A 24,023-nucleotide genomic window follows, 5' to 3' on the forward strand; every position below is an offset into this window, starting at 1 on the left:
TGCATATACAAAATTATACTAAAAATTATAAAATTACTCACTTTGTCGGACGATGAGACGGTGAAGCGAGCGTCGGCGGGGTCGGGGGCAGAGGCTCCGGCGGCCGTGGGCTGCGTCGGGGCGGCTCCGGTGTTGCTTAGGCGGTGGTGGAGTTACCGGGCGATGGGGGCAGAGGCTCGGGCGCGGGCTGGGCGTCGAGGCAGGGCGAGAGGACGCCAGGAGTGGCTTGGGTGGCGGTGCCGGGCGACGGCGGCGACTCGGCGGCGACGTTGTTTCCCCGACGGCCAGTAGCGGAGGGCAAACAAAAAATATGGTATGGCTGAAAAAAATAAAACCTTGAATCAAACTCAAGACCTCCTACTAGAATCAAGGCAACACATCCACTACACTGTGTCTTGTTTTGTGGTTATAGTAGAAGATATAAGAGTTTTTAAAAGTAAGGTATGACTGATACCACACTAAGCCATAATGGCTCCTCCGCCACTGCCGGCGGTGGCGGTGTTGCATATGCGAGCGAGCGGGAGAGAAGCCAGAATGAACCGACGCGGACGCGGGCCGTCGGTTAAATTCGCTTATGTCCGACGACCCCCTCGTAGACCGTCGGACATAAGCTTATGTCCGACGGCTAGCTTATGTCTGACGGCCTGCCTGCTAGCACTCGGATATCCCGCATTATATCCGACGGCCGCCAGTAGCCGTCGGATATAAGCTTATGTCCGACGGTTCCCTAGACGACCGTCGGACATAAACGAGTCATCGGACTTGTACTGTTTTATTGTAGTGTATCATTGTGTGGCAACCAACCACACCACTTGCGAATAACATTTGTGCCAGCATTGATAGATGAAGGTTCATGTGACTTGTGTTCACTTACAGTTGGTCTAGTAAATATCTCTCCTTTGGAGGCACTCAGTACTGAAAACTTATATGCACTATATCAACCATGCTATCTGTAATTAAGGTATATTCTATGGCTTCTAAAATACTACTTCCTCCTCCGAAGTCAATCATTATTAATTTTGATCAGTTATCAAGTTGTTTTGTAAAATTTTACAACATAAAAGTAAAGTTATTAGTTAGATTTATTAGGTGACCTAAACTATCACAATATATAATTCATTTAATTTAAAATAATTTAATTATATATATTATTGGTCAAAGTTTTAAATAGTTTGACTTAGAATAAACTGAGAGACTACTTTAGAACAAGAGGTATTCAGAACATTAGCAACCGCCCACCACCGCCCTAAGCCCCTAACCCTCACGCAACTGCCTCTTTGCGGCGGCGGGAAACACTGACACGTCTTCCGAGCACGGTCGGAGGAGCTAGGGTTTCGCCGCGGCGAGATGTCGGCGTACGACGAGGTGGAGATCGAGGACATGGAGTGGAACGCGGAGCTGAAGGCGTACACGTACCCGTGCCCCTGCGGCGACCTCTTCCAGATCACGCTCGACGACCTCCGCCTCGGGGAGGAGATTGCGCGCTGCCCCTCGTGCTCCCTCTTCCTCACCGTCGTCTACAACGCCGAGGATTTCGCCGACTCCAAGGAGCCGACCCACAAGCCGTCCCCGAGCCCAGTCGCCGTCGCCTGATGTGGCCCGTTCGAGGCTAGATGGTGAGGCCCCAGTTTCCCTGGAGTTCCTGTAGCCGCTCTGAAATTTCGCCTTCTGAAGCCCTCCGTTACATGTCTCGTTTTGGAACAGTCGGTAGCTATGAAATTTGTGTGCATTAAGATTGGGGATTGAAATCCGGCTATGAAATTTGTTGCAAACCTAGCGCTGTGGTTGGATTAAGGTCCTTCCATGTGGAATTGAGAACTAGTGAGTGCTGCTGGAAGGAATGGGGAGTATTGATTCTATTGATTGGGAGCACAGCACACAAGTTTTATTTTTTTTAAGGAACAATTGGATCTATACCATTAAAAGATCCAAACTTTAGATATATACCATGGATCCCACATGTCATTGACTCATGTGGACCCACATGTAAGTGAGATAGTAATGGTATGGATCCAAAGTGGTGATCTTTTAATGGTATGGATCCAAATTTCCCTTTTTTTAAATTTGTTTATGGGGCAACCAACCTTGCCTCCCAAAAAGAGGATTAGTGAGAAGTGATTGAGTTACTATGTGCATAAGATTTATGAGGATAATAAGCTGGATGTTGGTGAACTTTAAAAGAATTTCATCAGTTGAGTGGCTGATTTGAGCTTTGGATGTGTTTTTGCTTGGGTGAATTAGGGCCTGCTTGGATTCGTTGATCATTAGCACTAAGTTTAGCTTAGCTATTTTTTCATTAATAGGTGGTTGGATAGTGAGTCGGAGGTGTATATGAACTATTAACATCTATTAGCAACTCCAAAACTGCTAGTGGAACTAATAGTTGGCAGTTCTTCTGTTAATGATTAGCAGATCTGTTTGGAGCAACTAGTAATAATCAAGTTTGATTTTTGTGTGTTAGGGGCATGGAGACCGTTTAGTTAAACCTGTTTTAGACTTTAGACATCACAAATCTCCAAGGCATAATAAGTAACATCTGTATAGCTAGATTCATGTTGTGCCCAGTACTGTTTTGTCAAGCAGTTTGGTCCACACCAGACACTACAGTGTAACCTATAACTTTTGTTGAATGCCATCATCATGTTGTATAAGGGTCACTGATGTTTCGCATTTCAATTGTGTTTGACATTATTTAATATTGATTACAGGACGAATGGAATGGATCTCGGAGCAGGAAAAAAGGAACGAGTTCATGTTTGACACACACACCACTACGGGAGTATTTGTTTGTACTACTAAAGATGAGTGGACCCGCTGCATATTTTCAAAGCTCAGGCTGTTAAACCTATTTTTTTTTATGTGGGTGACATAGTTGTAAGGTGACATGGACAACTCATGCTATGAAAAATTTTGTTCGTCCCCACTATATATCGTTGACTGTGGCCTTGACAAATTTGAAACCCGATCGATTCTTCGGTGATAAATTCATTTATGTTCCACCTTTGTGAGTTGTTGTCGAAGCTAAGCCATTGGGTCGTGCAGACATTCTCTCTGCATGAATCTAACTTCATTCCTTGTCTGCTTTTTACAGTGATATATACCATTGGGATCTAACTTCATCCTTGTCTGCTTTTACAGGGATATACCATACTGTAGTTTCCCATCTAGCGTGTTTCTCTGTTATATTTTTTACTCACTCTCAAATGCTTAGTTCATTAGTTTAAATGGGCAAGAGATTTCGTGTCGTGTGGCCGAGTTGGAGGGTATGAATTATCTCTAAGCAAACAAATTAGCTGTTACAACCGCACTCTGCCTAGTCTGGTGACCTGTGAGCATCAACTCTCTATGCATAACACATCTGGTGAAAATACCGAACACCGACACATCGTCTGGTTCTCAACACGATCCACGAGAAGTAACCCTCGAAACATGACGAAAGTAGAACCCGGCAAGGATGAGGACGGACCCGAGTGTGGAGGCAACAAGGGGAATCGAATCCTCCACACATATGGGCGCAGCGCAGGGCATCTGAATCTGATCCAGCAGGGCCGTCCCAGCTCCTAACCAAATTCCCATCGTGCTTCATTCAGGTGCCCCCTTCCACGATATTTACGGAATCTACTCACTACGTACTAAGGAATCAGCATCGAGCTATCCATTTCATGCCCTCTCGCAAGCTAGTACAGTACGTGTTCTTCAGAGTTCAGACTTCAGGGCACCACGCGACCTGGCAAATGGCAGATTCTCCCCTGGGAAATTATCAATTGTCAGTTTGTCACTACCATTACCAGGCAGTAACGCCGGTGAGATCCAGCTCCGGCCGGGTTGCACTAGGGGGACACTGCCTCCTCAGCTCCCTGACCTCTAGGCTATTATGATCACGATCCCGTCTTGGGCGCATTTTTTGTTGCAACAAGCTAGGCAGTGAGGCTGGCAAACTACTTGTTGCAGGAAAGGTGACGCGCGAACAGAGTACGAGTGCCCCTGCTGGACTGCTAGCACAGCAATTGTGCATGGGCCATGGGCCATGGGGTCGACAGCTAGCACAGCAGGGGCAGCAGGGCCGGGCAGCATGGCCTATCAGGAACTCTGCTGCATTGTCTCACAATTCTCAAGTCTGAACCTCTGGAGATCACTGCTTTCTCTGGCCGATTCTTCTTCCAACAATAATGGCGAAGTCGGCAGATCAGAACTCGCATCCAAGTTTCTTCTCCCCCGGCCCATTAATTACACCCCCAGTCTCAACCAATCACGTCTACAATCTACACCACCGGCAGCTAAATCTAACACACCGCTCCAGCAAGAGGACTGAGAACCGGGACGACGACCAAAAAAAACGAACGATTCACTCGGCCAGCGCCATCGCGCTCGCGCTGCTCCGGCTCACGGTGCCGGCGTCGGCTCCGAGCTCCGCGACGGCCCGGCTGGCCGCGGGTGTGGCGAGGAAGGTGGGCCAGTCCTCGCCGGCCATGATGACCACCACGTGCTCCCGGACCCCCGCCGCCGGCCTGGCCGCGCCGGTCGCCGAGCCCTTCTCCCCGTCGGCGCCGGCGCCGGCGCCGCCAGCTTCTCCGGCGGCCCGCTGGTCGCGCCCCGCGTCGAGGTACCCGGACAGCTTCCAGTAGGAGCAGGCCAGGATGAGCAGCGCCAAGGCTATGAGCCCCAGCATCGCCGCCAGCCCGCCGAACAGGTACGGCACCGGCGACTGCCACGGGGAGTTGGGCGCCGCCATGGGCGCGCCGTGGCTCGTGGTCGGGAACGACTCCGCTCCTGGCCTCATCATGGCGCGGTGTAGTGTAAGCTGCTCGCTTGCAGTCTTGCACGTACGGTTGCACCCACCCACCGCACGTACGCCTAGCTGGTGACCTGGTGTTCTTCCCTTGCTTGCTGTCTTGTTATGACTTACGAGTTACGAGTGAGTTGGGGATATAGATCAGGAATGCTTTTGTTCTTGGAGGCGCTACGGAGACGGTGAGAGGGAACGGGGTCTATTTATAGAGACTCGTCAATGCAGAGAAGCTTACTAAGAAAATATATACCAGCGGTTTAAACTTTGCAAAACACACTTAACCGAATCACCCGACACCTATAACATTTATTAAATATATCAAACAAATTGCACACATATTTAACACACCATCAAAACCAACAGTTAGAATATTTTATAATTTTATCTCTCTTACTCACTTAAATTTAATAGACAATATTATTTGAATTACCCTTCATCCCTTTCATCCTCACTCTCGTTGTCGTAGGTGATCCCTCTCGACTCCTCCACAGGATCATAATGTTAGCGCGAGCTCTATATGTTAGTGTTTGTAAAGTTGATGTCAAGAGGGAAAAATAATAAAGGACCAATGGAAAAGGGTTTTATGTTGCCAAATGCTAACTTTGGCCTTACATTACGTATATGTTGGTGCTTAGGCAGATAAGATAAGATGGGTGATTCCTTGTCCTTTTAACTCGTATGTTAGTTAAATTGGGGGTGTAATTAACCAAACACCATGGCATGATGACTGATGAAACAGATAAGCAAGCTGGAGGCCTGAAGGCTTTGCGTATATAGTGTAGGATAAAACACACAAAGGGGGCTGATCTTGATCCTGATCCCCATGCTCTGCGCAGTTCGTGGTTTTGAAATCTGATCTGAAATAAAGGATCATCTTGCATTGCTTTTGAGAAAAAAAGAAGTTTGCACAGCTAGTACACTTGAGTAGTTTGTCGTACCAACTGTCGATTGGTTGCATTAATTGTTGCCCCCCCCCCCCCCCCCCCCCCCATCCGTGGATGGACACTATATATGCGGTGGCCCGAGGAAGAGGTCATCTACTAGAACTGTCCAGGAATGATTGCTTGCGCACTGATTATTTCTCTGAAAGGTTGTGCATTGATCATTGGCAGACCCCAAAACGAAAACCAAAAGCAATTAATAAAGTCATGTTTGAAAGTAACCCGATTTTTAATAAATCAGTTTTTTATCTTTTAGCTAGGAAAGACAAGTTTTTTGGTTTTAAGAAACTGAACATCTAATTTCTATAAATTAGATCGTACGAACCAGTTTTTTAAAAACTAGGTGCTTCTAAATAGGACCTAAGTTGATGAGAATGTATCCCAATGTTTATCTATCGTCCTAGCTTCGCCTCTTTTGCAACGACAGTAAATTAATATGGAGACCGAGATACGTTGGTACCAGCAAAGGGGGGCATTGCAGATGTGTCCTAAGTATATTATAGCTACCTAGCTGATCTAGCTAGATTAATTAAGTTACAGTACATCCGCAATATATGATTTCTTTTTTACACGCAAATTCATAATTCTTTATACTCCCTACATCCTAATCTATAATTTATTTGACTTTTTTTATCCGCTCGCCTCTCTATATATATTCATGAGTATATAATTCTCGCTGGACTGGCATGCAGTTTTGATTTCATTTGAGATACGTGAGGCGTTCAGTTTCCAGAAGTTATGTGCGTATGCGTGCATCTTAATGATAGCACAGGCCGGTTGTTAATGAGTTCAAGGTGATAAAGGTCATGTCCTTATCCTTAAGCGTCATTAGATAGTTAGCTACTAGCTTAATTAATTGATCCATCACTTAGTGGAGCTTTACCAACAACAATGTTGATTACGTCTGGCAGCTTTACCTACGAGCTAGCTAGCGTGACAGATTTGATGAGTGGAGAATTTGAAGCACGGCCCAATAGAATGATCTCTCTCTCTCTCTCTCTCTCTCTCTCTCTCTCTCTCTCTCTCTCTCTCTCTCTCTCTCACAGCATTCCTCTAAACAAACTTTATTTTAATAGAAACATATATTCCCTCACTAACCTTTTCTTCGTCGCAACTTTTTTGTTTGGGTTTATCCTTTTCGTTAACTTAAGTGTTATGCTCGTATTGATGCAATAAAGCTAGGGACATCCTTTTTGTATTTTCTTCAGGAGGATATATATGTGCACACAAATATAAACTACACGTAGTGCTTGGTTCTGTTGTTTGCTTGGTGTGAGCTTATGCTTATCCGATCCACAGAGACAATTTGTATTGTATCCAGAGATATGGGTACAATGTCTCGATTCTAACAAACAGTCCCAGTGTATTCTCTCTCAGGGAAAAAAGCAACACCAATGCATGTTTCGTAGTGCACCGTGTCGACCGATCCATTTGTGGCCGTGGATAAAGCAACACGTATGCCTAGTACAAACTAGGTTTTGGAGTGCATGTGGATCGATGGATGATCCTATCCTCCTTAAGAAAAAATTCACTTTTTTTCTTAAAACACGTCCATTTTTACATTAATTTATTTTGTTCTTCGTTCATCTTGGATCGGTTTAATTAATTTCCGCAAGTACTCTCTGTTCTGGTTTGGTTATAACCAACCGATATGGTAATGATCTCTTGAGAAACGGCTTTTTAATGCGTCTACACACATATCACTCTTTGTATTCGACGTGGCAGCTAACTCTCTACTGTAAAAATGAAATTTATATCAGATAGAGAGATGGAACTCAAACAATCCTTGGTCGTGGAGTTATACTGCACGTAGAAATATATATATATATATATATATATATATATATATATATATATATATATATATATATATATATATATATATATATATATATATATATATATATATATATATATATATATATATATATATATATATAGGGTGTGTATATAAAAAAATCACATGACTTGTTGACTTGCAAAAACAGTGTGGCTTTGTCACTTATGACTCGTCCAAGTTTGAATTTTTTTACTAGCAGTTAAAATTTCTAAAAATGATTTATAAGGATATGTCATGTTATGAACCATACCTAAAAATCGTTATTTATGAACTGCCCGGCCATAAATATCGATTTCTAGGGGGGGGCAGTATGTAATGTCAGTCACCCTCTAAAAATAGTTTCTTCTCTACCGGTTTGTACAGCCATCCTACAAGTGCTTCATTTTTAGAGGCACTCCCCGCTAGGGCTGGAAAATAAGCTCGAGGCTCGCGAGCCGGCTCGAGCTCGGAACGGCTCGGTTCGGCTCGGAGCGGCTCGCGAGCCGAGCCGAGCCAGTCTTTTGGGCTCGTTGCAGTAGCGAGCCGAGCCGAGCCGGCTCGTTCCGGCTCGCGAGCCAGCTCGCGAGCTGTGCCAAATTATTTAATATGTAGAACAATAATGAATATTAGCTAATTTTATAGATATCCAGTTTATTCCTTAGCGTTTCATGATATATATATATATGACAATTAATATTTTAAATTACTCATAATGATGAATGATGTCTATATATTTCATATTTACATACTAATAATTCACTATATAATAAAATTATATATATCAGGATGTGGCTCGCGAGCCGCCTTCGAGCCGAGCCGAGCCTGCCTCCCTAGCTCGTGGAATGACCGAGCCGAGCCAGCCCTACTCTCCGCTAGAGACTATACAAGCCACCAGTTTAAACTTTGCAAAACCCACTTAACTAAACCACCACTGTATTACACTCATAAACTCCATTAAATCTATCAAACAAATTACACCTAGATTTAACACACCATCAAAACCAACGGTTCAGATCGTTGGATAATCTCATTTATCTTACTCACTTAAATCTAATGAATAATATTATTTGGATCATCACTCGTCCTTCGTCTCTCCCCCTCACTCGTCTGCCACTGTCATAGACTCCTCTCTGGGATCGTAGCATCAGCACGTATTATATGCTAGTTGAAGAAAAAAAATCATCCAAAACATTGATTTTGATTGATTCTGAATATATATAGTGTAACTAAATAAAAAAATATAAAGTGTAGTAATAATTAGTATGTATATGTCGACATGATGACGACTAAATTAAATAGTTATTTATGTACTAATTGGCAATTGAAGTGAACATAATTTAATCAGTGGTTTATTTGGTGCCAAGTCCTGTATTAGTTGCAGGAGAGAGAGAGAGGGGGCCGGGACCTTCTCTCGACCAAATGGCATCTCACTTTAGCATGCTGATTGATTCCACTCCTAAGCTATCCCATTGGTGTTTCTGAGTACTAATGCACATGAGCCTTATCGGTGTGTATTATTAATCATGCTCTTGGTTTCTGCTCAACTAGCTATCTACTACGCTGCTGCTTTTATGTGTGCTTTGGCTCACATGTTACGACCTCTAATTGGGTGGTTGTGTGGTGTGTTGTCCGAGCAACGGTACTACTACATGTATTATGGGGGCGCTCGTGTCACGGTTCGTTTCGGATTGGTGTTAAAATCATCGCTGACTTGACTTTCAACAGCATAATATCAACTCCTAATCAACGTATGGAGGAGCGGCATATAATTCTTCGCGTTATATTTACCGCAATCTCCGAAGGGTTGCTGCCAAAATTCTATTCTATCTATCTGTTCTTTTTTATTTGTCACGATTTACTGTAAAAATAAATAGAGGTATAGTACAATTTTCATTTTTATTTTCAAGAAAAAAACGGTTGGTCTTTATTAATGTGTCCAATAATGATGGCCCTGCTATCTTGTCTGTAGCTAGGTGAGAAGATTTCTCTGGAAATGCATGCTGGCCACAGGTAGAAGGGGGCCGGACCCAGTGTCAGCCTCGGTTGCCGTGACAACGAAAGCAAACTCATGGCCGTGACCGTGAGGGAACCGCTGCTGTTGGGCAGCTGGAGAAGGGCAAAAGGCGCTTGTGTTGCGTTGCGTGCGCACTGCGCCGCAGGCTACCGAACCGTGGCCACGCCGTTACGGCGCGGCGTCACCTCGGCCACACAGCACTAACAGAATAACGGCATGGCGATGATGTGAGACCAACCACATCGTCAGTAATATGGCGCTGCTATAGCCTCTCTCTCTCTCTCTCTCTCTCTCTCTCTCTTTTGCATGTCCAAGTCCAACCCATGCATTTCTAGCACGTAGTAGAGTACCCAATTACCCATTAATATATATACTGTGGGAAGGATAATAAATAGCCACCAGTTGTTTCTATATGATAGAAAATATCAAACTTCGAAATCTTTGAACGTGGATTATTATAATATTTTGCACCGAAAAAGATGGCAGGTTTGATCTATAAATGTTCCAGCAATACATGTACACTTATTGCTGTATTACACCTTTGCTTCTCCACCACATCATCATAAAACCGATGTTGCTCATCAATTACGATGCAGATAGAAGACTAACTGCTAAAGGATAAGAACCTCCGTGACAATTATATACAGGGATATGCCTCGTAACCAAATGGGATCCTAAAGTTCAGAGTTAGTAGCTCTTGGTCTTACTGGTGGGGTTATTAGGTCAGATTCAGTATGTCTCTGTCTCCCAGAAGCGTATTTATTACGCATCGATTTACAGCAAACGAACTCGTAGGTGATTCCACAAAACTTTCCTGGCCTACACAGATTACCTTTCTACTTTACAATAGTCGGTTAGTCACTGAGACACCAAGTACCGCCGCAGGCACTCTTTTATATTCTGGAAGTTCACCGGCTTAGATATGTAGGAATCCATGCCTGCAGCAAGGCATTCCTCGGCACTCTCTGCGAATGAATTCGCTGTCATCTGCAATGCATCAGGAGATTTTACATAGTTGTACAATTTCAAAAAACTAATAATTTAACCTAGGGTTGGAAATCTGACATGAGGATTCTATTTGCATTTGATCAATAAAATACCAAGGAGTAAAGTGTATCAAAGATTCTTAAACTTGTTCTACAGGTCCTAAATTCCTAACATGCACATCTAGGTCCATGTTAAGGTATGGCACAAATCACACTAGTTAAAAAAAACTCGACCTACGAGAAGTAAGACAGCTCTCAGGCATCTAAGAAGAAAACGACCTTCTCACGAAGGCCGACAAAACAACTGAACCTCTATCCCACCAATACAAAGCAGCATTGTAGTCCATGTGACAATGACCATAGCTCGAGCTGGACCTTAGATATGTATTTTAGTGTGAGATAGACGAGAGGATTTTTTTAAACACTGTCTTGCTCCACGGTGTGAACCGAAGGGTGGGCTATTAGAGCCACACAAACAACTTAACTAGAGGTCCATTCACCATCAAACTAATTAACACAAACTTTTTCTGCATGACATGCAACCCTGACACCCTATATGGAGTATACTGAAGTACAAGATAGCAAGTAAGCAATTACGACCATATGGATGTAGTAGAGCATGGGCACATCCAGGGCTTCATGCAAGACAGCAAGAGTGTCAAATATGTAATTACTTCCTGATAAGGGTGATCTGGACCTCAAGTGACACACTTAGAGCCGACGGACCTAGATGACCATTTTAAGAGTATAGGTACCAAAATGATACCATGGAACAAGTTTAAGTACCGCCAATGCATTTTACTCGAGCATGCAAGCGAAGCTGACAAAGATATCTTAGTTGGTATGAGTTTAGAATTTAGTGTAACTGTAAACTTACCGCGATTATAGGAACCCTCTGCCCTTGCTTTTTTGCATGTGCAGAATCTGATGAAATAGCTGAGTCAGTTATCATCGGATTATCTTCAGGCTTTACAGAAACATCCCAACAGCCGGTATTCTCAAAAGACCGGATAAGTTTAGTGGCTTGCAGGCCATCCATTTCTGGCATGTGAACATCCTGCAAAGTAGAAACCGTTAGAATTTTAATTAGAGGAATGGAAGGAAAATGTTTGTGATATGATATAAACATTTTCACTTGGTTTTTTAAGCTATCCTGGAAAACCAATATTGATATCACACCGCGAGGTGCTGTAATGATTTAACATTGTTTTTGTTATGGTAATCAAGGACTACCAAGCCAACACTTGTACTGGTTCACTGGTACGATTTGAAAGTTTTTTTTTGAACAAACGCAGGAGGGCTGCATGTCATTATATTAAGAAAAAAAATACATAGGAGAGACAAGACTTGTCAACCCCTAATACAAAGGCCCCTAGGCCGAGACTCCTGACATTAACAACGCGCCACGCACAACAGAGCAACATCCCGACCAGAGCGACCACCAGCAGGCAAACTGCTAGGGTCCCCTAGCGAGCTGGCACAGGAGGAGGTCCTGCAAAGCTGATGCACCAGCCAAGCACCAAACGCTGCCCTCCTCAATCACAACACTCTGAACTCGCTGGGTGCAGGGCACAACCCCCTCAAACACACAAGCATTACGGTGTTTCCAAATCTCCCAAGCGACCAAAATGATCAAGGAATTAAGACCTTTTCTTAGACTTTTCTCCACTTTTTTGATACTTTGGCACCACCAGTTTGAGAAACGAGTGCATCCAGGCTGAGGTACAATGGCTAGTAGGCCTAAATTGTGTAGTATGGACGTCCATATTTGCCGAGCGAACACGCAGGAGACAAGAATATGCTGGATAGTTTCCTCGGCCTGATCACATAGAGGGCAAGCAACTGGATGGGGCAGACCTCTTTTTGCCAGTCTATCAGCTGTACAAACCCTGTTTTTGATTGCCAATCATACAAAGAATTTGCATCTTAAGGGGGCCAGGTCTTCCAGACACGTCGCCAAGGGCCAAAAGGGATAGAGCCAACAAAGAGAGCATCATAGGCCGATTTGCTACAATAAGAACCATGAGCAGAGAGGCGCCAAATGTGTTGGTCTGCGATGTCAGGTTGCAAAACTACCCCATCAACCAAGTGCCAGAGCTGCAGATACTCCACAAGTACTGTTACAGACAATCCTCCCCGAATATCTGACACCCATTGACGATTTGTGAGCCCCTCGGCTACTGTTCTTCGCTTTAAAGCCCTTCTAGAAATCATTTGGATCAGGGTTGGACAGTGTTCAGCCACAGTTTTACCAAGGAGCCAACGATCAGACCAGAACTTCACAGATTCACCATTGCCTACCACTGAGGTAAGAGCCACATCAATGAGGGCCTTTGCATTACGGTGCACTCGGATAGGGAGACCAGCCCATGGTCTTGACGCGTCAGTCTTCTGTAACCAAAGCCACCTGGCACGTAAGGCCCATCCAAACATCTCCAGGTTGAGAATACCCAGACCACCATACTTGAGAGGCTGCTAGACAGCTTCCCAGGACACAAGGTAGTTACCTCCATTTGCGTCACCTTGCCCCTTCCAAAGAAAGCCTCTTCTCTTATCGATTGCCTTAAAAATCCATTTAGGGAGTTCCAATGCAAGCATAAGGTAGATAGGGACAGAAGACATCATTGTCTTAACCATAAAAAGACGACCAGTCCGGCTGAGAAGATTGGTTTTCCATCCTGGAAGTTTATCCGCAACTTTATGAACAAGCGGCAAGAGATCAGAGTTAGCAAGCTTACGGATTGATAGAGGAATCCCCAAGTAAGTGCAGGGAAATTTTTTTATAGCACATGGTAATAAGGCAGAAATGGTGGTCAGCTCATTCGCTCTACATTGAATGGGTGTAATAGAACTTTTGGAGATATTCGTTTTTAGCCCTGTAGCATGACCAAAGATGTCTAAAATGTTGATAATTGCTGAGATATCCTGATGAGAGGGCCGCATGAACAAAACAACATCATCGGCATAGAAGGAGATATAATGTTTGGCATGTTGACTTGCAATCGGCTGCAGGATATGTTACCTGAAAGCATAACTGACCATAGCATTCAAGGCCTCCATGACAAGAATAAACAGCATGGGGGACAAAGGATCACCCTGCCGAAGCCCCCTATGTTGCAAAATGTATTCCCCAAGCTCACCATTGACAAGGATTCGTGTACAGGAAGTGCAAAGCAGCAGACTAATAAGATTGCACCAGATTCGACCAAATCCCAAGTGTTTTAACATGTTTTAACCAATGGGAACATCAAGAATATTCAATCAAGCTTAGAAGAAATCTAAACAAGTGCCTTAAACAATTATACAGGGTGTGCCAAGCCAATCAATCATTAATATAACCCTTGCCTATAGTTAAACTCATCAATGTGTATCATTAATTAAAAAATTACTACCTCAGCTCCAAATTATAAGATGTTTTAGGCTTTTTTAGATATGTTGCTTTTACTATGTATCTAGACATAGTGTAAGTGTATAGCAGAAGCTATATATCTAGAAAAAACAACTTATAATTTGCAATAGATAGAGTAGAAAGTTTTCTTTGTTTTCTTATTTAAAAAGAATTAATACTTGACACATTCTGCATGAAATCAGCCATTTGGTCACAAATTTGATGCTGGATCAGCAACCTCAGGGTATTACTTCTGCATCTTATAAGATGTTGAGGGGAGGCAATTGGGAACTGAGACTACAGAAGGATGAGTTGATGAAGTAAATATAAACAATTAGAAGTAATAATAACTAAGAAGCATGTAACATTTATAGTTCCATGATTGAAAATAGTTCTAGCCATACCATCAGAATAAGATCATATTGATGCTGCTGTACTGCACGGATTGCTTGCATCCCATTATTTACGATATCTATTCCATGGCCCAGCTGCTGCAGCATTGATTTTGCCACTATTATGTTGACCTTGTTATCTTCAACTAGGAGGATCTTTGCTTTGTTGCTGGTTGGAGAACATTTTGATTTCTTGTGGAGTGATTGTTCTTCAGGAACTTTGCATGGAGCAGCACCTGAAACGGATACCAAGTCTCCTCGGGAACTGGAAACCCGTTCAGCTTGACTATTCAGTTCAAGGACCATTGCATTATCATGTTCTTCTTCAGCTGTGCTCCTAACACTAGCACCATTCGGTTGTTGAGTAGTAGAAGTATTTGTAAAATTATGTTCTGCTGATGAGAAACCATTTAAGAACAATTTGCGGTCATCTGGTATGTCAGGCGGGTCATAGCACATAAGCTTGGTACTGAATAACTTTGTGTTGTTCATTATTGAAACTCCAGGAGACAGAAGGGAAGCCCGCATTTGTGGCTTAAAAAAGAAAGAACCTTCTATATCGCTATTTGCGGAATCATTCTGACAACTGTGCACTTCATCGGGATCATCACTATGCTCCTCTTTTTCAGGGATTTTACAAGGCAGCACAAATGTAAATGTTGATCCTTCGCTCTCTTTGCTGACCACAGTCAGAGTACCACCCATCAACTCAACCTAAATCATTGTAAACAAACACACTTTTATCAGTTACCACGGGGTGCTTCAAGTTACAAGTTACAAACTACATCTAAAGTTACAGGTGTTACTTTTGTATTTCTAGTTATCTGCGTTACATGTATGCGTAAGTACTCTCACTTATCTGAGTTCCATGTATGCATAATTATTCACATTAAAAAAATAAAACGACCACGTTCTACAATATTGTGTCCTTTAAGTGCATCAATGCATTGGAAGTTGGGAACTGAAGTTCATACCAACTGCTTGCAGATTGCTAGGCCAAGCCCTGTCCCACCATACTTCCTCGCGTGATCGGCGCTAGCTTGCATATACTTCTTGAACAGCAACGGTAAGGACTTCTCTGCAGGTGGCCAGATGTTGAAATAATCAGAAACAAAGCCAAACATGTAGCAAGTATTATATAAAGTTTCTCCATCAAGTGATATATGGAGAAGATGATTATGCAAAAGACAACAGAAAAATGTCAGGAAAAACCTGGTATTCCTATTCCAGTGTCATATACATCACAGCGAAGCCAAACAACTTCATCTCCCTCAGTATCCGTGAATTTTTCACATGTTGGAACACCATTCTGAAAAGCATCTTCATGCTTCAAGCAATGCAAAGTATCTTTATCACAGTTTCTTGTAGAGACAGCAGCAGTTTCTGCAGCAGTAATTGCTGTCGCAGAAAACGTTCGCTTATGAATTTTCCCACTCTCTATTTTGCATACCGGTTGCTTGTCATGCACGACCTGAAGATTTATTCCAACTTTCCCTTCATGTGTAAATTTGACTGCATTGCTGCAATGATTTAAAATACCAAATAATGTCAGAATACAGTACGGATTTTCCCATTTTATAGAGGTAAATGAGTTTCATCAACCCCTTTAAGTTGACCGACTGTATGCCTTCACAACGTATGAAGTCCATACCTGATCAAGTTGGTCAGAATTTGACGAATCCTTAGCACATCGCCAATAACCTACACCAATACATTAGAAAACAAACGATGAGTGAATGTATCGTTTTGCATCCAGCTGGATACCTAAATTCCCAAAAGTATCACCTCCTCCTAAGAAAATACTTGTAATTTGTAAATAGGCACATCATTTTCTATTTAAAGGCAATTTGATCTCACTTTGTAGAATTGTAGATACGTGACATTAGAAAACCTCAATAGTATAGACAAGAATCGTAAAGGATAAGTAATTCTCTTTACCTCCGCTGGAACATCGTCACCTATGCAACCTTCAAGGGTCAATTCCTTCTTCAGAGAAGCCGCGGCAGTTTGCAGTACATGTTTAACTACTTCCCTTGGTCTAAATGTCGTAGATTCTAGTTTCATAGCCCCTGAAATGATGAAGGTGTAAATAAACATTTCAATTTAGGGGATGAAATAACATAACTAATCAATTAATTAAGGCAGCACCAAACTAGTTTGAAATAAGTACAGAACCACCTTAGTCCTATGAATCATTCTTGACTTATTTGCAAGGCATACCATGCAAAATGACACTCAATTCATATTTGTATGTCTCTGCAGTAAGTGCTTAATATAGAAACTTCTATAAACCACTTGAAACCAAGAAATTATAAATGGCTCAATATGCTTTAGTATATGGTTTGAATAAAGAAATACCTGACTCCACTTTGGAAAGATCAAGGATGTCATTGATCAACTGCAATACAAGATCTCCAGAGGATAACATAACTTCTAGCAACTGACGCTGTTCTTTATCCAGTTTGGTAGTTGCAAGAATTTCAGCCATGCTAAGAACACCTGAAAGAGGAGATCTGATCTCATGGGACATGGTAGCTAGCATTTGTTTTGCTCGCATTGTTTCCTCTGAAATGTGAAGGTTAAGTAAGTGTTCGGTATAGCAGTCTACAAAAGTGCATCAAAAGAGTACTGTAACAAGATGCAGACCTGTTATGTGAAGAGATTTGCTAAGTTCAGTTTCCTTGGCATTTTGTACAGCTTCCCTCACCCTTATGTCTGCCATTTTCTCTCTTCTTTTGACCTAATGTGCAAGGAAGTAAATTAGTTGCATTTCAAAAGCATGAAATGAAGTGCAGAACACCATGCAGTGTGTGAAAACAGTTTTTGTCGAGGATATAACATGTGAAAAATACCCTCAGAAAATAGTTTGTATGATCATCTGAAGGCACTAATATTAGAAATCAAAATCGTTAACATATCCATGGAATATACCAACTAAAAGTTTACTATTGGTCGCTTGTGTTAGTTACAAACCAATAAGAATATATACTACATCCTGATTGTTTGAGAAATAGCATGTCCCCTTTTTGGTGGTACTGACATTTTATCATGCAGTTCTAGGTACGATATTATCCATCCATTGGGAGACTCACAAGCATTGTATAGTACCATATTTGCCAAGGAAGATAAGTGTACTACTGCAAACTAAAACATAGAGAAAAAAAGAATCATGTAGATAGTACCAATATAGAACCACTGCAATGATAATATCAGAATTTTCATCATCCAGAAGCAAAGGGAACAAAGGTACATCATAAGAGAATTTAAATTCATAAAAGGTACCTGATCTGTTATATCCATTGCAACATAATTCACACCAATTGCTTCCCCACCTTTGCTGAAAACTGGCTCAATGTATGTCACAAATGTCTTTGCCCCAAACATTGGTGTATTAAACGCGAATTCTCTTTTAGTTGCCATTCCTGTGGCCATAACTTCTCGCTTGACACTATTCATCTCTTCTATACCCTCACCGGATAATATCTCGTAGTCGGTCTTACCAATAACATCCTAATAAAAATGATATGCTTCAGACAAAGTTGCAACTTATTGAAAGTACTAGAACATCAATTTTTCATGTAATGTTTATTGATTGCCAATTTTCAGAGCCATGGCATACTCTAATTGTACAGTAACGCGCAATGTAAAGGTGTGGAGATTACCTCATCAGCAAGTGTTGGATAGTGGTTAAATATGAAACGGTACCGTAAATCAGCATCCTGAACAGAACAATATATGGGTTATCTATACCCTGTTATAAAAGTCTGTATTCAATGCTCCATGTCATTCCCTATTTGAAAAGGCATCTCAGAACGTACCTGATGAGCAATAACAATAGGAGCGCTTTGTAGAACCAAGTGCAAGAAGTAATCAGCACGTTTCAGCATTCCAGAGAATTCCTCAGCTGGTGTGTGTGACTGCAGATTCTTTATATTTTCCTCCAATTTCTCAACCAAAGAACGCTCCCTTTGGATGCTTTCCTCAAGTTTTTCCTCTAACTTAGTTGCCCTCTCTTTCCAGTAGGAAACACTGTCATGATCTGCGTCTATTTTAGTCTCTCTACTATGAGAGAGATCATCATTCTTTTTGCTCGGTCGCTTCCATTCATCTTCATAAACTTCATCCAGTATTGGTACATGCCGCTTTACAGCATAATAGCTCTCATCCTGAAAGCGTTGCTCCTCCAAGATTTCTTGCTTGTTTTGTTCAATCTCTTTTCTTTGTTGGCAGAGAAGACCAAGCTCTTCCTCCAGAAGCCGAGCAGCATTGGCTCTCTTATATTCCCAGTGCTTCATAAAGTATTGCATCTGAGAAACACCTTTCTCAGAATTTGCCATTTCCATAAGCCGCTGAAAGTCCACGTGAACAGGCTTTTCATCAAACTTCACATCCTTGAAAGCATCTTGGTCCTTCCTAAACTTTTCCATTCTGAACTGCCTCTGGTGTTTGTCTACTATGTTCTCAGGCCACATTGATTGTGCAACCTCATCCTCAGGTTCAGTTTCAGCTAGGTAGTCGTCCCCCATCTTTCTCAATAATCAGCACGGTTTTCTGTTCACATTGAAATTTTACTCACACATGAGCTGACTGTTGAACCCAACAGATGATGTTGCTGACTATAGCTGGTGACATTAATCCATGAGTGAAATTTAAATGCTCCTTGTTCTCTGAGAATCATATAACGGATAGCATAACAGTTCCACTGAGTAACCAATGCCAGAGCAAGAATCAGAAGGTGCTTCTTATCTGCATATACATCCCATTTGCAGCTCAGTACCAAATTAAACAAAAGTATGGTATCCTCAAAGAGGAATCAAATAAAACAACATATACTCCCTCCATTCCAAAATAGTATCGTTTTAGCTCTTGGTTTCTATGTTTATATTCAAATAGATGATGATTAATCTACACACATATTCAAAACACATACTTCAAGTATTGTATGAATCAACTAAATCCCTAAAATGAAATTTATTTTGGGATGGAGGGAGTACATGATAATAGATAAGTAGATTGAGAAATTTTCCAATGCAAATCAAATGATTACAGGAACTGGAAGGCTGCCTGGGGAACAGACTATGATAGAAATGATAAAACGAACACATATAAGTTTATGCCAAAAGGAACTGGTTTTGATGGAACACCTAACTGAAAGGCTGACTGTTGCTCAAAGAAAACTCTTAGGATCCTTTGGAACGCGGGAATTTCACAGGAATTATATAAAATTTTACAGAAATCAGATCATTTTTTAAAGGAAAAACACAGGAACCGTGCGGTAGCAAAAGCTGACACAAAGCTCAGCTTTTAATGGAATTCCAAACCATAAAGATGGAAAGTTCCATTTCAAGGCATACTCGAGATCATCTTTGGATCAAGTGAATAGTCAGTAACAAAAAAAGTGCACAACCGAATCTAAGATTCTGGGTGCTCCACCTGTGGACAGAATCAAACGCAACTGAATAACTGCACAAAACTGAATGATGGGTCGCTAACACAGAGATGCAAACCTGAGAAAACTAACTTAACCAACTAAACTGAACCCTCCAAGGGATCACACCGGACTCGTTACGGATCAAGTACGTGGCATACAGCTCACAAAGTCCAACACTTGGCCACCAAAGAAGGGCGCAAGCTTAACGGAAATCAAGAAAGCAACGGGACGCGCAAGTGGAAAGCATATGTCGGAGACCTGATCCCAGTAGGGTCCCTGCTCTGTTGCGCCAGGCGCGCTACCCATTCGACGAAATGCTGGGGGAAAAAACTCAAGTGTTCCTGGAGAGCTCGAGATCAAATCTCTCACCGCGATACGCCCGAGCAAAGTTGGCACGCACGAAAGAGCAATAAAAACAGCCAAAAACGGAACAGCCTGACTGAATAGCAGTATAGCACTACGCCCGCCACCCATCCGACAAAATGCCTGGCCGGCCGGCACTCCCGATCACTAAAACTCGCGACACGGAAGCAATGATCGCCCACCTGGAAGTACAAGGCGCGGCTCGGAGAGACGCCGTCCCCGGCGACTCGTCACGGCCTCGACGGAAGGAGCGGCGCCGCACGCAAGCAGAGGCGCAGGAGGCAGGTGCGGGGGGGGGGGGGGGGGGGGGGGGGGGGGTCAATGCGACCGGAAGCTGAGGCGAGGTTTGGAGGAAGAGGGTGGAGTTTGCAGAGGAGGATCTAATGGCCGCGAGCGGGGCGGGGGGCGCAGCGGCCATGTGACGAGAATAGTATAAAAAATGCGCGCGCAGTGGGGTGCGGGTGGCGGAGGCAGCTGGTGGTGCAAGGAATCGCGCCCGCAGGGGCGGAGGGGCCATGTGCGCAGCGAAAAAGAATTGCGCAACTGGCGACGCCCTCCGCGCGAGTTGTTTAGCCCTGCGCTCTTGTGGCTGGTTTTCTTTTCTCCGTTTTCTCGCCGGCCGATCTGGCCGCCGTCCCCGGTGCGGTGGTGGTGAACTGGTGGTAGTGGTGGGCGCAGAGGAAAGCGACGGGGAGGGGGTTAAAAAACGCGGCGGTTGAACCGGGCGAACGGGCAGCTTTAAATTGACGGCTGCGTCTGCGTGCCTGCGTCCTGCGAGACAGAGCGGGGGCAACGAGCTCGCCGAGTCAGTCAGCTGCCGGAGTGAATATACCATGCTTTTGGGCCTGTGGACCAATCCGATTTTGGACGCCCTGCTGTGGATTTGATGTCTGGATCATATAGTTCACCTGCTTTCTCAAAATAACATACAAATATTATAGATATTTATATCCATCAATATATTTACTGTAAAATATTTCAATAATTCATGTAATGATACTATTTGCACGTCGTAAATATTAATATTTGTTATATAAATTTGGCTAAATTTTAAAACTTATCTAACTTCTCGACTCTCGAGAATTAAAGGCTCCGCTTGTTTGGTTTTCTGTCTAAGACGACACAACTAATCTAAGCTTAGTCGTTCGAATTGAAAAACTAATATTAAAAGCTAGTTTGGGAACACCGTTTTCTCACGGGATTTTTATTTTCCCAAGTAAAATTAGTTCATTTTTCCTTGGGAAAATATGAATCCATTGGAAAAATGTAGTTCCAAACTAGCCCTAAACACAAAAATTGTTGTGTCTTAGACAAGGAAACCAAGTAGACCCTACGAACGACGTTTCTATGAGACAGACAAAGACAAAGAGAGTAATAAATACTAATAGTGTCTAGTGTCTAGGTATTGGCCCTGTTTGGATCCTTCAAGCCTGGCTAGAGCTAGAGCTAGTTTCTAGCTCTAACTCTATCTCAAACTAGCTCTAGCCCTCTACGTGTTTGGATCGAAGAGCTAGTTTACAATAAATGCTATTTTATAATCATTTGTCTCATTTAAACCTTTCCTTATCCGGATTTAGTGTGGCAAACTCTTGTGTGGCTTCTCCCACACACAAATAACACAAATAAACTCTTGTGTGGCACGCGGTGGGCGATACGGAGGAAGCACAGAGCCGCTGGCACGGCCATCGAACAGACCATCAGAGTCGAACAGGATGTTGCCGTACAGCTGAAGCCCCGGGAAACCATCAGTCTCCGGCGCCTGCGAGTTGAGGTCGAAGGCATCGCCGTCCATGGCAACGGTGAGGCTGCATATGCAGTAACAAAATGAGCCAATCACAGTAGATAAATTAGTAAATTATAATAGTCGAAAATACATTCAATAAGAAATTAGCCAAAACAAATCCGTTGTTTTCCTGTTCTTTCCAATGTGGCCAGTCGTGCCCCTCCACTACCTTTCCATGGATCAAGAAAAGAGGGAGGAGGAGGCTGAGGGAACGGAGGGAGGCGACGGCTGACCTGCTCGAGGACGGCGGCGTTTCTTCGGTTCGAGGACGGCGGCGCCGGTCCTTCCCTGCGTATCGAAGAAAAGAAATGGACCCAGGAACGTGCGGATCCCGTGCGGAAGGATAAGAGAGAAAAAAAGGATTTTGGTGGGCCTTCCAACAAACTAGCCCCAATAATCACCCCTTGGTGGGGAGAGTTTTTTGGGATGGGCTAGTTGCAAAAAACTGGCTCTAGCCCTCCTGTTTGGCTACTTTTGGGCTAGTTTGGCGCAAACTAGCCCAAACTAGCTCTACCCCTTGGATCCAAACAGGGCCATTGTTTAGTTCTACATCCACTTTCTCTCAGATCAGTTTATGAAAACAATTTTGAGGTACTATTGTCCTACCTTGTAAATAACTATTCCTATCATTTTGTTTCCGAAAAATATATATGTCGCTACTAACATAGAGCCCCGCGCGGTCCTGACAACGCTCAAATGGTTCGTACAAATACTGCACTATACTTGGTCTACCATGGTTTGTCTGATGCTGAAGATGTGGAAATCATGTGATCTTTTATTATAAGGGCCATAAAACCTAACTAGCCCACTACTATCGTTAGACAAATTTGTTAAATGCGCGCTAGCTACTAGCTAGTGACATATGTCCACATGTTCAAAACGACAAGTAAAACACAAGCGGACGACGGGACGAGCCTTTTTTTTTTTCTCATCCTTTACTGTCGTGAGGTTGGTTTTTCTCATCCTAATCAGTAGCAACTAGCAAGTCGTCCTTATACCCCTTTTTTCGAACATTAATAATTTTCTTGCAGCGAAACTTTTTTTATATTAAACGCTCCTCGGAATGGGATCATATTTTAAAAATCATATATGAATTCATAGCTAGATGTGGTAATGAGTCACGATTCAAATGCTTCTTTGTTGAATTTGTGATCCAAATTCTGCATATGAAGGCCGTGTTGACGAGCGGAGCGGAGGCCCATCGTCGAGAGCCTTGGACCGGGGGTGGGGGTGAAGCCACCGCGGTATATATTAGTGACCCTAGTTAGGTTTGCAGCGCGTCATCATTATTTACTTCTCTTGTAAAGCTGCCGTCTATGGACGGTGTTCTGTAAACACTCCATGTATAGTGAAGGTTTCGCATGGCTGATGTTCGTGGTTTTTTCTTTATATTATTGTAGGTTTTTCCACGTAAATCTATATCGTGCTCTTTGATTTGTTGATTGATCTACTTCGTTTTTTCTGTCGTTTCTACTAACGTTCTTCATAAAATGTTAGAGTTCTAAATAAAATTTAGTTTAAAAATGAATGGAAATAGAATTGAACCTAATCCGATCCGATCATTAAATCTTATAGTCTAAAATTTAGAGTTCATTATTGTCAACCTTGTTCATAGGGGAGAAGTAGGAGTTATGAAACACGGCAGTTTGACTTTTTTTAGGCGGCATCAAAAACAATGCCGCAAATTCAATGGATCCAGCGGACAAGCTTCTAGTGCACCATCCTTAGAAGTTAGAATGGAATCAATTTTTTTAAAAAATAAAACATGGTAAGTTCATAGCTGATGATAGTATGTTCTAGGACAGGAGTTATGAACCAGGCGCGGTTTGACTTTTTTTAGGCTGCATCAAAATAATACACCTACATATAATACTACAAAATGCAATGGATCGAGTGAACAATAAGACTCTCTCCAAGTCTCCAGCAATGCAAAGTATGTGCTCATATCCGCTATATTTATGAGGTGTTTGGTTTGATAAATCACTTTATCCAAAATAAAGTGCATCATTGGTCTATTCCTTAAATTTGGTGGAATGACTCCAATCCACATATTAGTACTAAACAACTAACTATGAGGAATAATGCGGTGGTGGATTAACTCACTCCATTCCACAAAC

The 24,023-nt window shown here is 42.7% G+C and overlaps 3 protein-coding genes across 3 annotated transcripts; 1 reads left to right on the forward strand and 2 right to left on the reverse strand.

Annotated features, from left to right (window-relative positions):
• Positions 1–1,214: 1,214 nt before the first annotated feature.
• On the forward strand, positions 1,215–3,001 carry LOC100286315 (diphthamide biosynthesis protein 3). The gene is given in 2 exon segments (NM_001159202.1): positions 1,215–1,616; positions 2,709–3,001. A coding segment is annotated over 1 exon segment (246 nt). The 5' UTR covers positions 1,215–1,347; the 3' UTR covers positions 1,594–1,616; positions 2,709–3,001.
• Positions 3,002–3,427: 426 nt separating this feature from the next.
• On the reverse strand, positions 3,428–4,945 carry LOC111258522 (uncharacterized). The gene has a single exon (NM_001357059.1). It carries the CDS (start codon positions 4,781–4,783, stop codon positions 4,346–4,348), a length of 438 nt encoding a protein of 145 aa, NP_001343988.1. The 5' UTR covers positions 4,784–4,945; the 3' UTR covers positions 3,428–4,345.
• A 5,046-nt stretch (positions 4,946–9,991) lies between these two features.
• Positions 9,992–20,923, reverse strand: LOC109940179 (probable histidine kinase 1). Its single transcript, XM_020539365.2, has 13 exons — positions 20,306–20,923; positions 18,148–19,075; positions 17,992–18,048; positions 17,612–17,839; positions 16,976–17,069; positions 16,688–16,894; positions 16,268–16,398; positions 15,981–16,030; positions 15,542–15,849; positions 15,304–15,407; positions 14,342–15,043; positions 11,427–11,606; positions 9,992–10,550 (listed from the first exon to the last, which is right to left on the reverse strand). Exons 2-13 carry the CDS (start codon positions 18,853–18,855, stop codon positions 10,422–10,424), a joined length of 2,898 nt encoding a protein of 965 aa, XP_020394954.1. The 5' UTR covers positions 18,856–19,075; positions 20,306–20,923; the 3' UTR covers positions 9,992–10,421.
• Positions 20,924–24,023: the final 3,100 nt, after the last annotated feature.

This window comes from Zea mays, chromosome 6, assembly GCF_902167145.1.
Source record: "Zea mays cultivar B73 chromosome 6, Zm-B73-REFERENCE-NAM-5.0, whole genome shotgun sequence".
NCBI classification, from domain to species: domain Eukaryota; kingdom Viridiplantae; phylum Streptophyta; class Magnoliopsida; order Poales; family Poaceae; genus Zea; species Zea mays.